The following is a 17,414-nucleotide window of genomic DNA, read 5'->3' as shown; positions in this document are numbered from 1 at the left end:
ACAGTGGAATTGTTATTGTATGTAAAAGTTAAGAACATATGTTGTGTAAACTTTGCATTGTGACTTCATGAATGCATCCAACAGTTTGACCTTCGTTATTGTATCGATAGATGAAACATGTGCACTTGGAAGAGATTCACTAATCCGTGTCGGTTACAGATGTGAACTTTTAAATGCCACGTTCCATGCCTCACTTCACCAGCGATTACCCCCTTTTGCTCACAGGTCCGAAGGAGGAGACGATAAATGATTTCTGGAGGATGATCTGGGAGCAGAACACTTCCACCATCGTCATGGTCACCAATCTGCAAGAGAGGAAAGAGGTAGCATGGCAGGGGATAAAGGGGTGTCGAACATTGAACCAGCAGCGCTGACGTCCTGGGTTCACAACACAAGTTTCTACTTTACATCACCTAGATCAGTGGTTCTCAACCGGGGGTGTATGTGGCAGAGGTCGCAAACGGGTTTTGATTCCTTACCCGTACCCGGCCGCACCAGGGTCGCAAATGGGTACCCGTACCCTACCCGATACCCGGCTACCCGTACTCGGGTAGGGTACGGGTACGGGTACCCGATTGCGACCTCTGGGATGAAGCCATGTTGCAGGCGCGGGTGGGTTGATTCTAGGAACTTGAATTGTGAGAAGAGACAAGACGTTGGGAAATGAGCAGAGGTGGGACAAAGTCATTGTTATGCAAGTCCAAGTCGAGTCGCAAGTCATCAAATTCATGACTCGAGTCTGACTCGAGTCCAAGTCACATGACTCGAGTCCACATCTCATAGGTGGGACAAAGTCATTGTTATGCAAGTCCAAGTCGAGTCGCAAGTCATCAAATTCATGACTCGAGTCTGACTCGAGTCCAAGTCACATGACTCGAGTCCACACCTCTGGAAATGAGTGACAAATGGTTACTCACCAGTGACTCACGGTCTACCCGTAACCATACCCGGCCGCACCAGGGTCACAAACGGGTACCCGGCCGGGTACGGGTAGCCGGGTATCGGGTAGGATGCGAGTATCAGGTACCCGATTGCGACCTCTGGTGTGTGGACCACCGGGGAGTACACCTGGCAATGTCCCAGGGGATACGTGAGGTGATTTATTAATGTGATATTATATCGTACACGGGTCATTGGTGAATAATCACGCATGAATCTGCCAATGTAAAATGACTACGGTGACATTTTAATCCATATGGTAACCTAGAGCGACATAAAAGACCTTTATAAACGCACTGATCGTAAACAACGTTGTTTCCTAGCGTAACCGGTGAGCGCGAACAAATTACGTCACGCGTGCAGAGCGTGCGTTGAATTTGTTTTCATTCGCTTGAAGTTGTTAGCTAGTTAGGATAGCTCACAAAATTAACAATTGGTTGAAATATTGATGTTCATTATTCATACATTAATTTATCAGAACCACGTTGGGTCAGGCAAGGCGGATACTTGGTTGAAACAAAGTTCAACGAGGGGTACAGTAGCCAAAAAAAAGGTTGGCGAACCACTGACCTAGTTACTATATATTACTTTAACTTGATTAATGTGTTTAGTGTTTATAAAATACACATTCTCATGTCTGGCTTTCCTCACCTCTCGCCCTGGCTCCCGATTCATGCGACTCAGACCAAGTGTTCCCAGTACTGGCCCGACAAGGGCTGTTGGACGTATGGCTCCGTGCGGGTCTCCGTGGAGGACATCACCGTCCTTGTGGACTACACTATCCGCAAGTTCTGCGTACAGCTGGTGAGGCCAACAGACGTGTCGTTAAAAGGTGGAGCCCTGTAATCACACAGCAGGTCGTGGGTTCGATGCCGACCCTGACGCCTCGACATTTGGAGTTTGCGTGTCTCTCTCTCCCCATGGTCGCGTGGATTTTTCTCCGGGTCCTCCGGTTTTTCCCTCCACATTCATAAACATGCGTCTCGAGTATTTGGCTGCTATAAATTTCCACATAAGCCACTTCGTTGAGCTATCATTTGCAGTCAGACCTATATTGCTTAGTGGGCCTTACCTGGTAAAAACAAAAAAAAATGTTTAGATGCTAAGAATTAAATCGCCAAATCACACTGTAGGATCTATCATGTTAGTGGTTGCATTTCAACCACTTAAACAATAATTATATATATTGTTGGAAGTCCTCAAAATTCAAGGCTGAAGCCCCCCTAAAATCCCCGCTACGCTAATTCGGCGCTTACCTGGTAAAAAAAAATGTTTAGATGCTAAGAATTAAATCGCCAAATCACACTGTAGAATCCATCACGTTAGTGGTCGCATTTCAACCACTTAAACAATAATGATATATATTGTTGGAAGTCCTCAAAATCCAAGGCTGCAGCCCCCCTAAAATCCCGGCTACGCTAATTCGGCGCTGCCCGCAGGTCGGGGAGGGGCCGGGTAAACACCAAGCGCGCCTGGTCACCCAGTTCCACTTCACCAGCTGGCCGGACTTCGGGGTGCCCTTCACGCCCATCGGCATGCTCAAGTTCCTGAAGAAGGTCAAGACCTCCAACCCCTCTTACTCGGGACCCATTGTGGTACACTGCAGGTGAGACCCCCCCCCCCCGTTTGAACGTCTCAAATCTATCCGAAACGTTTTCGATTTAAAGCTTTCGTGACTGCAGGGATTCATCTTCTTGGTTCTTTCGGTAAAGTCACGTAGAAGGGAAATAATAAAATAATAATAAATTAAACATAATAAAATAATTCTCACGACTTATCGGCCACAATGCAAGCAGCCGTCCTCAGGTGAAGACCGGGTCTGTCGGGGAGACAGCGTCTGAATGAAACACCACCACGCTTGGAGCGTCTATTTAAGCTGGGTTGGAAGGTGGTCATCCATCCTCGTGTTCGCCAGGCTCAGTCCTGCATTGCTCTTCATACTTGACGAGATGGGGCACGTTCGGGGCGATGAGGTCGTAGGCGACCCTAATGTAGGTAACGCACGATTTATCCAAGGGGAGGAGTGGTCTGAGAGAAAGAAAAAAAACGCGGAAAATGCAAATCGTATGTAAATTAGGAGGATGAAAATTCAAACGAGAGTTTCCTGTGCTTTACAAGATGAACTTTTGCCCGAGGGAAAGGGCTGCAGTCATTTCCACTCTGCAAGAAAGGCAGAGGGTGAACTCCAGGGCAGGGCATTTGGGCATCCAATCTTTCAGAGGCTGCGTCAATTAAATCTTTGCATCGCAGGAATACGAGTTTCAATATCGTTCAAAATGTCCACGCGGAACTTGCTGATGAGGATAATTTATTTAGCACTTAAAAATAATCAATACCATCTTAAGAAAACAAAAGTGCCCATTTGCACAACTCTTGTCGTTGCTCCAGGCACATGATCCTTAATGCTTTGTAAAGCTTTGTAAAACCACCATTGCTCATTCACGTATGTTATATAGCTCTGTTATTCAATTTGCTAATTCGCATTGACTTCACAATGCTTAAGTTCGTTCGCCTCTGGGGGCTTCCATTCCATAGAATAAGGTATTTGTCACAGAGGCAAGGCACAGGGTAAGCAACTTGGATGTTTACAAACAGCACCTGACAAGAGAGAATTGCAGATGTAATCGGGAAGAGGTGTGCTCAGTGGGGGCACATGTGCAGGATGGAGGCGGATAGGGTCAGCAAATGTGGGTGTCTTTAATAACATGTGGCAGGCAGGAAAGTGGTGTAAATACAATCGGCAGTTCATTGTAAGAGGTGCGGCATGAGTGTAGGGGAGGGGGGGGGGTGACCAAGCCAGGAAGTGGAGTGGCATCCAGAGGGTCAGCAGGTAAGGGGGAAAACCTAAACCAGATGGTTGGATACTTAACCCGGACGGTTAGAGCCGATCTTGGAGGTCACATATCAACTTTGCTGCAGCTGCAAGACAGACATCGCAGAAGGAAGCGGTGGCTGCGGTGACCTCTCGTTGACCTGTTGCAGGCCGGCCGCACTGGCCGAGAAACCGATGGGCACCACATGCGGCGATGTTCATGAATGTTTCGAGTGGTAACGTGGGCACCGCCGTCGGCCAAAAGCATTTTCTGCACTGCCGAGAGCCATCTGTGGTATCGGTGGAATAGTGCGGTTCACAATGGCTTTCCAATTCTGTCCCCCCCTTCCCCTGCCCCACACTCTTCATAACACAGCGCCTGCCTGGGTCCTCCTCTGGCATGTGGGCCCGAGTGGTAGTTTTAGCATGTGTATGCTTGCATGTTTGCGTTCACACATGTTCACGTGTGCGGGCGTTCATGTGCGTTGACGTTGTGTGTCCACACGTGTTCACGCCAGTTGCGCGATCACGTGTTAATGCGTGAGCGTGTTCACGTGTGTCAATTTTTGTGTTCATGCGCGTGTTCATGCGCACGTGTGTGTGTGTTTCGCCTGTATTCATGCGTGAGTTAATGTGCATGACGTTAAGTGCGCGCGTTCACGTGTGTTCGTGCGTTTGTGCGTGCAGCGCGGGAGTCGGCCGGACGGGAACGTTCATCGTCATCGACGCGATGCTTGACATGATCCAGACCGAGCAGCGCGTGGACGTCTTCGGGTTCGTGTCGCGCATCCGCGCCCAGCGCTGCCAGATGGTGCAGACCGACGTGAGTGACCGCGTGTCACGGTTACACGGGCGTGCGGGCGCACACGCGAACGTGAAGCCGCCGCGGTTGTCGGCACGGCGATACAGCGCGTAGACAATAATCACAGGGCAGAAACGACGCTTCGATTCAGAAATTGCAATCGGTTGAGTCTGAAAACTCACGAGACGCGCATTAACCCGCGCGCGTATAAATCGAGGTGTTGAATTGAGTGTTGTTTGTAATGGGTTTATTCCACCGCTGCAGCCACTAGAGGTGTATGCGTGTGTAACTTTTGCAGCACTGTACGTGGCCAAGCGTGCCAATAAGAGGTGTGGGGGAAGAGCGACAAACTAAACACACAAAGCAGTGCGATGATTCACTGCCGTGTTGTAAATCGTAGAATTGCTTGGAAGAGGTTATGTTGTCCCGCCCCTAAAGAATTGGCTTGGCGTGCGTCAAATACAACCGCAATAAGCATCACGGTGCCTCCTTCCATGATTTCACGTCCCTCTCTTGACCGTGCTCAATTCTACAATTTGAATCAATGATGCATTTCATAACCATCCAGAACTTCCCCCATGTCAGTCTCCAATAACCTTTCTTGTGCCTGTGTTTCTGAACATGTTGTTCGTCCGCAGTATAGCAAGAGGGCTAAAGTTATTTATAACATCAGGCTTCAAGACAGGCTCAAGAATGTATCACTCTCGTGGGGCCTGGAATCGTTTTCTAAGCTGCTACTTGGACGGCGATTTTGAGCAATTGGCGTCCAGTAATGTAGAGGTTTCGCGCACAGTGCGTTTACATTTAAACAAGGATTAGAGGCATTTTTTCTGATAGAACATCTGCAGGAAATAGGTAGCACGTACATATGTTTTTAAAAACGTATCGCAATACTCGGCAAGTTTTCTCAAGGCATCTCACAATGACCGTGTCTTGTTAAGCGGTCATCGAAAAAGATGCCACATTTTCCCTTCTCATCTTGATTTCGTTTTCACATGATGTCGGCTCTCATGTTCATAAGATATCTGTTCTCCATGCACCGTTTTTAATCGGACATCTTTAAAATAATCAAAACACTGCAATTAAAGCCAAAAAGACGCACAATTTTAAAAGCAACAAAATTACGCTTGGGCATAATTTCAGTAAAAAATGTTTGCCACCAGTGAAATGTTCACTTCAAAGGCAAGCGACAGATGAAATTGTAATTTAATAAGGGAGTGCTTCTGCATGCATTCATGGCAGTCCATTAGCAGCTAATAGTTATTTATACGGTGGTCAGGCCTCAGGATCGGCTCATGAATTTATCACTGTTGTCGGTAAAGAACCTTTTATCAGCTGTAATTTGGCCAGAATGCTGTGCAGCATTTCCCATCTAATTATCCACAACTATCGCACATATTTAATTTAAGCTTCAACAACGATAAATAAACACCCGGGCAAATGTGGCATTCTTGTCTAATGGAGCTTCCGCAGAAAATACCAAGCGCATAAACATTCTTAAAAATGTATGTCACTGCTTGGCAAGTTATACATAGCAGAGTTAAATGACACACGTTCATGCCAAAGGTTAATTTCGTGATTTCAATGTAACACAGCGCTGCTACTTTAGACAGAAAATAAAATATTTAGCAGGGATAGTTGAATAAACACACGTATGTACACAGACATAAGCACATGAACAGGGTTTTTGTCCCGCAACCTTTAACCAATTTACACTGCCCAGCATGGTCAAGTATAGATTGATTAAGGGGTGTATATTTTTACGATGTTTATTTAATGTATTATTATGATCATACCTTATTTTCATATCTTCGGCCCTATCATATAAATGTGGAATTCATCTTCTTGGTTCTTTCGGTAAAAACACGTAGAAGGAAAATAATAAAAATAAAATCTAATAAAATAATTCTCACGACGTTTCGGCCACAACGCAAGCAGCCGTCCTCAGGTGGAATTTCCAACACTAGCTCAGATGAGTAAATTCTCGATGAGCATCGCCTCAATGCTCACCTGAGCAGGAAATCACTTTGACTGTTAACCACAAGGAAATGTTGAGGCAAGGGCGGGGGGGGGGGGCTAAAGGGGGGGCTGCTGCTGCATGGCTCGGGCACGCGAATACTAAACCTGTAGCGCTGTGCACACACCGCGCCACCCCTTGCTCCCCACAGATCCAGTACGTGTTCATCTACCAAGCGCTGCTTGAGTTCCAGCTGTACGGAGACACGGAACTTGAGGTCACTTCCCTGGAGTCGCATCTGCAGAGGCTGTCGCTCCGCACGCCCGACACGGGGCTCATCGGCCTGGAGGAGGAGTTCAGGGTGAGAGGCAGGCGAGGCGGTGACGTGAATGGATCATTCAGCGGGCCTTGGTAGTACTCCTGTGGTATTAATCGTGCTACTGAGGCGGCCGGGTGGCTGAGAGGTTAGGGCATTGAGCCATCATCACCGCCGGTGTCCTGGGTTCGAATCCTAAGTTATAGCCAACCTCGATTTAAAGCTTTCGGGACTGCAGGGATTCATGTTCTTGGTTCTTTCGGTAAAGTCACGTAGAAGGGAAATAATAAAATAATAAAAATAAAACATAATAAAATAATTCTCACGACGTTTCGGCCACAACGCAAGCAGGACGTCGTGAGAATTATTTTATTATGTTTTATTTTTATTATTTCCCTTCTACGTGACTTTACCGAAAGAACCAAGAAGATATAGCCAACCTGTTGCCAAAAACCGGGTTCTCAAGTGTAGCGAGTTGATGGCCTCAGGCTGGTCACCAATAAGGGCACAATATTACCAGTTACTCACGTGGGATGAGCATTATACCCTCAGTGACACAGCGGCTGGAAAAGGCTCCCACCTATGTGCAACAAAGGTCACTCACTTGAAGGGGGTCTCCAATGTAGCTGTGATATTCGCTTACATTGGCTGTTCTCTTACATGAAGGGTTGCAATGCTCTGCAAGTGTTCTGACCAGAGGTCGCAAACGGGTTTTGATTCCTTACCCGTACCCGTACCCGGCCGCCCCAGGGTCGCAAACGGGTACCCGTACCCGTACCCGGCCGTACCCGTACCCTACCCGTACCCGGCCGGGTAGCCGGGTATTGGGTAGGGTACGGGTATCGGGTACCCGGTTGCGACCTCTGGTTCTGACCGATGCAAATAGCACAATTGTGGCAGCAGTGGGGGTGAAATAAAAATGTTTTTACGAGAATAACCTCTGCCATCTTTTAATCACTCGTTGCCAACCGAGTGGCTCGTGTTTGTAAACATTTCATATTCACGGTTTATAACACGGCCACCCTAAGGCTGGACCCGGTGGGAGGGTAACACCCCCCCCCTCGCCTATTTCTATTTTGCTCTAACATGCGGCGGCTTGCACGACATGCCACACCATCTGCCATCGCCGACTGTCCACTGTCACGCGTTTTACATGGAGGTCTCGCCACCTGACAGTCTGCTGCTGCTGTTGTTGTTGGGCCTCTCAAGAGCCGCTTGCTGGCCTTGCGAACAATCGCTACCGAGCTCTGCTTCCGGTCATACTTCCTGCCCGTCGTGACCACTGCTTTCCCTGTGGCTAGCATGAGAGAAGCTGGGCTCTGGACCCCCACACCATCAGTACCAAGCAAATTACGTAGAAATATCCTGCAGTGGCAATCGCAGTTTAAATTTATATGGTGGGGAAATTCCATGAACGTGCTCACGTCCGTTATGGTAAAAAAGCGAATCAAAAGGAAGTTGGCTTGCAGAGTGGGACCGCTTTTATGTTTACAGCATCAGTATCTACTCCATTGTCATTTTGAATTTCAATACATTATTATGGACTTGCTTGTGCCATATAAATGGCGTAACATATTAAAGGAGTTGTCCTTCTACGAAATAAAACAAACATCATGATGCTTTACTGCAAAGGTGAAAAGATGTGGAGTAACAAAAGTGTGGAAATGAAAAATATACAGCATGTAAAACAAATTCCTAAAAAATTACAAAATAAACTGTCCTTTTTTAACAATTTAAATTGCAACAACATTTCAATGCAGGAGCCTATGGGCCTTCGAGATTAATGTTTTACAGCAGCGTCTGTCCAAGCAGGCAAAGTCTAAATCATTGTCGTAACCGTCGCACACAAAGGCACTCAAACCGGTCATTGCAATTAAACATGGGGGAAACGGTTGTGTAGCAGTTGGTGCATTGTGCTGTGAGCCCAGCGACTCTGAGTTGAGTTCCCAGCAACAATATCTGATGCAGCCCGAGAAAATCACGCCCACTTCACCCACACACGTAGTGACCAGTGTGGCGAAGTTTGGTCACACAACCCCTGTGACTGACATGGCGATGTGAGGCATTCAACCAGCCAGAAGTGGATTGTTATTTTTCAACTTCGAGCACCAATTCGATTTGGTACATCAGTATAGAATGTTCATAATAATTCATGTTGCTGCTGGAATCATGTCGTGTGTTAGTTGTTGGTTACCTTTGCCATTGCTGTTGTTGTAATCCACTGGTGCTCACATTATTCATTTGTAATAAGAGCCTGTGTCCGGCTCACGTGGTGATCGGCTCTGCCGGTCCCGCTTTACAGCCAATGGGGGGAGAGCCTGGGAGCATGGCCTCGGCGTGATCACGGGATGTCAGCTAGGGTGATTGGTTCTGCTGGTCTTGGCCTCAGCCAATGGGAAGACAAGTAAGGGGCGTGGTCCCGGGAGTTGATGGGGAATCTGGAACATTCGGCGCAGGCTATTAAGGATTGGCTGGAGTGTACCACGTGACCCAGGCGTTAAATAAGGGGAGAGATCAGAGACACGTGGTCAGACACGGAACGAAGAGAGAGAGAGAGGCCACGCGCGAGCGGGGCTCCGGGTGCCACGTGGCGGTGCGTCTCTTGTGGGCTGTCTGCCCACTTCCCGTTGCCTGCCAGCAACGGGGAGTGTTTGTGAACTGAAGAAGTGAAATGTAAGGACCGATTCCACAAGCCGTCTCCAAGAGGTTTATTACACATTTACCATGGGGATGTTGACAATGAGATGTCTGACACTTGAATTCTGCCTCAACAGAAGCTGACCTCTGTGAAGATCCAGAACGACAGGATGCGCGCTGGTAACCTCCCTGCCAACATGAAGAAGAACCGAGTCCTGCAGATCATTCCGTGTAAAGCAATGACACACCGTTCGCTCACGCATTCATTTGGAGGGTTACGCAAGAGCAAGTGGCTTGCAATCGGATGCTTGTGAGCTCAAAACCTCGTTGTGGGAGTCCAATTCCAAGTTGAGGGTTGACATGAAATGACGTCGCAACGCAGTTTATGTGAGAGCCGGGGGCTTATGGGACCCCGGGGTCCCGCCATGAGGTTCAAATGTGGAATTCCCACCACTGGGTCAGGGCTCTAAACAGGAGATGCGCACTGCCTCAGCGCTCATTTGAGCAGGAGATCACTTTGACCTTCTGACGCTGCATTATTTTGTATCTGTCGTTAAAATGTTACACTTCACGTTAAAGGTTGTTCAGGCACTACCAAAGAAAACGTTCCCCCTTTACCAATTCGTCACGGTGCTCAAGTTTCCAAACTTAACAAAAATTGCGGAAAAATGTGTTGCGTGTTCTTGTTGGTGTATCACGGCTAATGGCACACAAACACAAAACATACGGAGGAGGGCTTGTTTTACTTTGTTAAAAAAAAAACACGTCGATCAACCTCATGAGGGTTTTGGACAAAATCGTTCCAGTGGCATTTGTTTAAGCAATAATGCGCTCCCTGGACAGAAGCTCTGTTCTCTCTGCTGTCTGGATATGGAACTGCCTCCCTGAACATATTGTTGGCAAAATCACCGATTCTGGTCTTCAGACATTTAAATTCCAAGCACCATTGACATCTCCTAACTACACCACACGCCTTGTAGGACTGAGTCTTTGAGCTGCATTGAACCAATGATTATGCCGATTAGGATGTACTAATGTGTGATAATGGCTGTTGTTCACAATTGCACCCAATAACAAAACAAAAATCTGCACTTAAGAGACACGGTGGAGAAAAGGTTCAGCCCCAGAGTTATTTTCTCAGGCTACTGCTGGTGGAAAGGTCTCCTGTTAGAGGGAACTCTAAAGAACCCCCTCTAGAGGGGATTTTGGCCTGCACTTTCATGCTCACCTGAAGTCTTGGGAGATGCAGAAGTGTCCGCACTTTAACCCCATTACACGCTATCTGCCGATTGACCAACTTTGGCTAACCTATTTATACTGATCTGATAGTAAACAAAAACAAACTCGCATGTTACTTGCAAATGTTGAGATGGAAAATAAAATTTCACGTTTGGAAAAGTTGGGCCCATGGCACCAGCATAAATTGATCTTCCGGGTGAAAGTCTAGCACCTACATCACAATTGATTGTTTACTTGTATCATGCCACAACATATTATTGGCTTCTCAGTCATGGAACACATCCAAAATCGGCTTAAGGAGACTAGTGTGCTGCATTACACATCACCAAGCCGCATGTACACGGTGGTGATTTACCAGCTCAAGACTGTTGCCATTATTTTGTGTGAACACTGCAATTGGTGGGGCGGGTGGGGGCGGGAGCGGTGGGCACAGCGGTTTACACGCTGCGCCATGCAACTCGCAAACGCAGGTCTACTCCCCGCCACGACTAGCGTTAGGGTCGAAGTGGTGCAATACCCGAGCCGGTCTTTGGCCTCCCCTCCATTCGCCAACCCACAGGGGCAGCCGCAAGGGCTCTGTTACCTTGTGGACAGCGAGGGGCAGTGGGGGCAAAATCCACGGTTGTCATTGTGCTCCCGTGTCTACGCTCCCTACCTTCACCGACCTGCACTGACCCGTCTGGTGAAATATGATAAAAACTAACTCTGTGACTGACACAGTGAGTTGGGGGGGGGGGGTGCCTTTAACCGGCAGAGGATTGACAGAGGGCTGTTTGATGTTTATAATCGCAGGACTGTAATAGGAAGAAGCATGAACACATATCTTGCCGTGCCAATTCTGAGACCGCTGACATTCGCGGGATTGCTGCTGCGCTCCGCAACTTGTGATGCAGTGCCACGCAAGAAAAAAAAATCAAGTGATGTTTATGTAAAAGGGCAGCGTTAAGTTGCAACATCAGAACGCGTTTCCTGGTTAAACGCAGTACCGATTGTTGATTTAAGTTTTGCCTCCACAGATGATTTTAATCGAGTGATCATCCCCATGAAGAGAGGGGAGGAAAACACGGACTACATCAACGCATCCTTTATAGATGTGAGTGCACTGCTTCACACAATAAATCAATGATTATTCTCGTCAGATGTAAGTGTACTGCTACTGCTACACAACGTTAGAGAAGAGGTGTCTGAGGCTGATTACGCATCTCGAAATGAGCAAACTTAAATGAAGATATTGACAAGAACAAAAAACGACGAGAGGGGGAAACAGAAAGGGAAATGTCGAGACCTGCAATTGTGGTGGACAAACAGTTTCAGTGGGACAAAACAGTCAATATTATACATGGGCTTTGACGACCGATAATGATTGGTCATTTGTTTATTTTTGCTTGGAGCAACCGTGTAGGTATAACGTCAATCGTTTAACTGTAACCCTGCGCCGGCCGACAGAGCCAATCCAATCAAGTTGTCACGAGGGCAAATGTGTCAATTGATTTGGCATTCCAGCAAACCGCAATGTTGAAAAGCTGGGGGAATGTTTTTGACAACTGTCCAAAATTTCCCACTTGACAACTTGATTTGATTGGCTGTCGGGATTATAGTTAAACACTTTATCATGCCTACACGATCTCACCGAAAATAAACTAATTATGAATCACACCGCAGTCAGCCTGGTACACCGAGTATTCAACACGAGCGGAGGAATCGGTGAGCATGCTTCATGCGAACAGTAACCACGGTAGTTGCTATAGAAGAATGATAACAATGTGTGTTGACTGACCACCAGTGAGCGAATAACTGTTATGAACCGGTGAGTAGTTCTGGATCATCAATAGATCCGATGTACGTAAAACTTATTTCGCACTGTACGTAACCAACCATGCTAATCAGAGATTCGGGGGAAGGACAAACTAAACACAAAAAAGCAGTTATAAAGAAGTGAGTTTTCAGTGTAGATTTAAAAGTGCCTAACTCCAGTGACTTTATAATATCGGAAGGAAGAGCGTTCCAGACAGCCGCAGAAGCGCATCTGAAAGCGCGCGATGCGGTGATCATCTTCGTTCGATGGCAAGCCAAACGCCACTCTGAGGATGACCAGAGTTTGCGTGATGGTTTATGCTCCTTAGCGAGATCACCATGGTATTGTGGTTAATTTGTGGCAAGCACTTTGTGTGTGTAATGAGCGCGATCTCATAAAGTATTCGTTCGGCAACCAGAAGCCAATGCAGCTTGGCGAGCACTGAATGGACATGGTCAGATCTTGCAGTGCCCGTCACGATTCTACATAGCCGGTGTTGCCTTATCGTTGTTGCTATTGCGTGGTGACGGCATGCAGGGCTACCGCCAAAAGGATGCGTACATCGTGACGCAAGGGCCCCTGCCCCACACGGCGGAGGATTTCTGGAGGATGGTGTGGGAGTGGAAGTGCTTCTCCATCGTCATGCTGACTGAGCTGCAGGAGCGTGGGCAGGTGAGGCGGTTTACGTTGAGAAGACCTTCCTAAAGGCCGCGATGGCAAGCTCGGGCAATATTGGCGCATTCGTTATGAGGCAGTCTGCTTCTGCGTCGACTTTGTGTTATTTATCTGTATTTTGACATTTTGGTGACCCGTGTCACTGAAATATGAGACTATCCTGGTCTCTGAGTTAGATATAAATAAACTCAACTAGGGTTGTCAACTCTGAGGCGTGAAAAAACAGGACGTGATATGTGTAGCTTAATATCTCACAATACCGCAAGATATAAATTCATTTGCTTTAGTGGTATTATTATGTATCTGACAACATTTCATGTGGGGGGGGGGGCGGGGGGGGGTAACCATTGAGAAGGAACAAGTGGAAAGAGAAGTGTTGTGACCTGCACTGTGGCGGTTGAACACACAAGAAGAATTAGAGATCCCCACAGCAGACTCCACAAAAAACAGGATGACCCTGGCAAAACCAGGACACGTGGCAAGCCTAAGAATGACGACGGAGTTGTGACTTGCAAATGCAAAAGAGTTTTGTCGAGAAGCATGTTGTGGAACAGCGGTTTGTGTACAGATGTGTGAGCAATAGGAGTGGGGCAGCTACCATCCCAGTCTCCCATTAGGGGCAGCAGCTGTCAGTTTGGTCCAGATTTGGGCAACCACTTTTTTTTGTTTAATAATAAAAAGGGTGCGGTAGGCAACTGTTGCCAGTGAGAATTTCCAGCAACAATCGCCATAAAAATGCTCCCCCTTTCAACTGGATGCTAGGACTTGTCCAAATACTATCCTTGCACCGGCACATCCACCCGAATGTGTGCAAAAGCAACATATTGCTTGCAATTTAAATGTAGTTTATCCAAATAGAGGATGCAGTAATGCATGGAACCATGGGCAAGCACAATAAACTATTGCTTTTGGGATATCTATTTTTATTATAATTACGTCCCAGCCAAATGTCTAAGTCAGTCGTGAAACAAAGTAACATTCCCACAATGCAAATTACTGTGTGTAATTTACTTTTATGCAAGTTTGTTGAACTTCTTTCGCACCTTACGTAGCCAACCGTGCTACTTGAGGCCTAGTGGACCATACTTCACCTGGCTCATCAGTGGGGGTTGACGACGGGGGAGCTCAGATTGGTGGCAGAAGAGGGAAATCACAAATACGCTCAGAAAGCGCTTCACAGTTCTCACGTCAGGGTTGAGTAAAGTGCTGGCAATTTGTGTGAAAGCGAAGCTCCGTTTTCCAACCCCCCCCCCCCCCTCTGCCGGGTTCTACAATTAGGCCCACTGTGTGCAAGTCACACTTCTCAAGCGTATTGGAAAGACGGGGGGGGGGGGGCTCATGTGTCTGGACTTAAAACAGATGCGCCAGACATAACCTTAATGCGGCGCTCGAGAAAAAATACTTGTTCACACAATCAGCCGCCAACTTGAAATGCCTTTGTACTCTTGTATTTTCCCCCCGCTGCTTGCAGGAGAAGTGCTTTCAGTACTGGCCTTCCAATGATTCGATCACCTTCGGTGACATCTCCATTGAAATCAAGTCAGAGAAGCTCATTGGCTCATACACAGCCCGAGAATTTGTCATTTCCAGTGGCAAGGTGAGTGACTCGTTGAAAGATTCCCAAGTTCCTTTATTTGTTTAAATTTATTCCCTTTTCAGATTGTTGAGTGACATTTTTGGAACAAAGCGTGACACCCAGTGCATTGCCTTTCAGAAACTATCTTAAGACTCCAGACGTGATATTACAAATAGTCGAATTATACATAGCTTTTTTTCGATTTAAAGCTTTCGTGACTGCAGGGATTCATCTTTTTGGTTCTTTCGGTAAAGTCACGTATTTTATTATGTTTTATTTTTATTATTTTATTATTTACATTCTACGTGACTTTACTGAAAGAACCAAGGGGATTATACATAGCTGTTTTAAACTAAGGCCGAGATGTTTTACAAATATCAAAATCCATTACACAATAATAATAATGCCCTTTATCCAGCAAAGCCTCGTCGAGTCTTAAAACATTTTCAGCCGGATCCTGCATTGGAATATTTGGCCCATTGCATGGGGTCGTTTGGCTTCTTGAAGAAGGAAGCCAGATTAGCCTCAAAACTCCACACGGATGGATTCCAATTAAAGATGCTCTGGATTCAAGAATATACATAGCAATGACATGTCGTTTTTTTGCTTTGCCGTTCCATTTCGTTGACAAGGATAACAAGAGCCGGCAGATTCGGCAGTTCCACTTTCAAGGGTGGCCAGAGGTGGGCATCCCAGACGACGGCAAGGGCATGATCGGCCTCATCGCCGACGTGCAGAGGCAGCAGCAGCAATCGGGAAACCAGCCCATCGTGATCCACTGCAGGTGAGCACCCCCTCCCCCTCCCTCACCCCCACCCCACCCCCCTCAACACGTGCATGTTGACGTATCCCTCTGAACTCACATTTTGCCGTCTATTTTTCACTCCTGTCGTTCCGTTTGTATTGTTTGCCGACTTGCCCGTAGTGGACATCGGTGGGAAAACAAAGAGGTTCATTCCTCCTCCAGTCTAATTAAAGATTTCGATTACGATTTTAAACGCCTCGATAGTGGCCTGGGAACGTTGCTCTGGACTTTACCGAAAGAACCAAGAAGATGTTTTCATTTTATTTATTAAATTTTTTACCTACGTGACTTTACCGAAAAAACCAAAGAGTGCGTATCCCCCGTGTCTGTCTGCCTGCCTGCTGCCCCCCCCCCCCCTCCCCCCCCCCCCCCGTGTGATGAACGCAGCGCCGGCGCGGGCAGGACGGGCACCTTCTGCGCGCTCAGCACGGTGCTGGAACGCGTCAAAGCCGAGGGCATCCTCGATGTCTTCCAGACCATCAAGAGCCTGCGCATGCAGCGGCCGCACATGGTGCAGACCCTGGTAAGCGGCGCTTTCATCTCAGACCCCACGCCCGGTGTGAACGGCTGCGAAGAACGCTCAGAGTTGCGAGCGAACGCGCCGCCGTTGTTGTTGTTGTTGTTTGCCCCTGGTTAGGCCTCGGCAAGGTAAGGTAATTGTACCCTTTTTACCGGGTGAAAGGATAAAGGTAAAGGGTAAAGGTGTCGACATGCGAAGGGGTAAGGGTAAAGGGTAGGGTAAAAGGTAGGCTCGTTGCTTTTTACCTTTTACCTTACCTGCTAAAGGGTAAAAGGTAGGGTAGAGTGATTGTATTGTGGTAAGGTAAGAGGTAGGGGGTAAAGGTAGGCTCGTTGTTTTTACACTTTTACCTTACCTTGCCGAGGCCTACCTCTGGTATTGACCGCGTCTGCTCGGGCCACGCAACGCCAGAAAACACGGTGGCCGGGCTGGGAAGCTCTGAGATCGTGAATCGATTGTCGTCGTCGTCGTCGTCATCACCGTCGTCGTCTCTCCCTTAACCGAAATGGTTTGTGTGGAGGGGGGGGCATCACTGATGCCTCGGCTTTCGGATCTCTCCAATTGTGCCCGTTCTTAGCCGTGTTTGGTCGGGTGTTGTGCCGAATCCTCAGTCCACGTTATCACCGGTTCCTTTTCTTGTGTTAGCCTTGGGCCACTTATTTATTTCCGCTAATCACTGCGCCACCGCTCCACCGAGGTTACTGTAAAATGCATTTGCATTGTCCGAATAGTGCATCCAATCGCATCTTACAAACTGAGTGCGGTGGCTTGGTTACATAGCCTCACTCTCGCATTGCATTTGCCTGTTCACATTCCAATTTCCTTTGGCTGTAATAAGTACGTGCTCTTTATTCAACTTGGGAGGCTGAGGCCGTGCAATGCTTTCATTGTGCCTTTGTTCAATGGCCTTGGCCAATACCTTTGTGCTTGTCGGTCACAAACTGCATTGAAACTCTGGCACCTCTGCTTGGTCGGCTAAAGAGAGCATCAGACGAGAGTGGGATTACCCTCTCCGATGTGTTTTCGGGTCGTACCGCATGTTGTTGGCCACGATGTCCGACGTTTCGCTCCGTGTGCTTCTTCAAGACGTGCCCAACGGCTCATTTTCTGCCTCGGCGCGTCCTGGCTACACCAACTTCCTTTTTTTCGAGAATTCTACGCGATTGAGTGAGAAGGTGGGGCTGCTGCCAGTTGAGCGAAACATCGGACATCGTGATGAACAACACGCGGTACAGCCCGAAAACACATCGGAGAGCTGTATGGCACAACTCCAACACCATTGGTACCTCATTTGCCAGTAAAAAATATGATAATTGGTTTTTTACCCTTTTATCTGGCAAC

General features: G+C 47.5%; 1 protein-coding gene across 2 annotated transcripts in view; it reads left to right on the top strand.

Annotated features, from left to right (window-relative positions):
- LOC144931508 (receptor-type tyrosine-protein phosphatase alpha-like) overlaps positions 1-17,414 on the top strand; it is a 103,163-nt gene that overhangs the window by 79,518 nt on the left and 6,231 nt on the right. For both annotated transcript variants that reach the window (XM_078855441.1, XM_078855440.1), the window contains 11 exons: positions 226-323; positions 1,624-1,743; positions 2,379-2,545; positions 4,439-4,574; positions 6,722-6,871; positions 9,601-9,694; positions 11,719-11,795; positions 13,035-13,169; positions 14,644-14,769; positions 15,381-15,532; positions 15,941-16,076. In XM_078855441.1, coding sequence (XP_078711567.1) covers positions 226-323; positions 1,624-1,743; positions 2,379-2,545; positions 4,439-4,574; positions 6,722-6,871; positions 9,601-9,694; positions 11,719-11,795; positions 13,035-13,169; positions 14,644-14,769; positions 15,381-15,532; positions 15,941-16,076 — 1,391 coding nt within the window. The remainder of the gene's footprint in view (positions 1-225; positions 324-1,623; positions 1,744-2,378; positions 2,546-4,438; positions 4,575-6,721; positions 6,872-9,600; positions 9,695-11,718; positions 11,796-13,034; positions 13,170-14,643; positions 14,770-15,380; positions 15,533-15,940; positions 16,077-17,414) is intronic.

The sequence above is a fragment of the Lampetra fluviatilis genome, chromosome 4 (assembly GCF_964198595.1).
Source record: "Lampetra fluviatilis chromosome 4, kcLamFluv1.1, whole genome shotgun sequence".
NCBI classification, from domain to species: domain Eukaryota; kingdom Metazoa; phylum Chordata; class Hyperoartia; order Petromyzontiformes; family Petromyzontidae; genus Lampetra; species Lampetra fluviatilis.
Note: the sequence above shows the minus strand (reverse complement) of the source record. Positions and strands in the feature narration are given on the sequence as shown.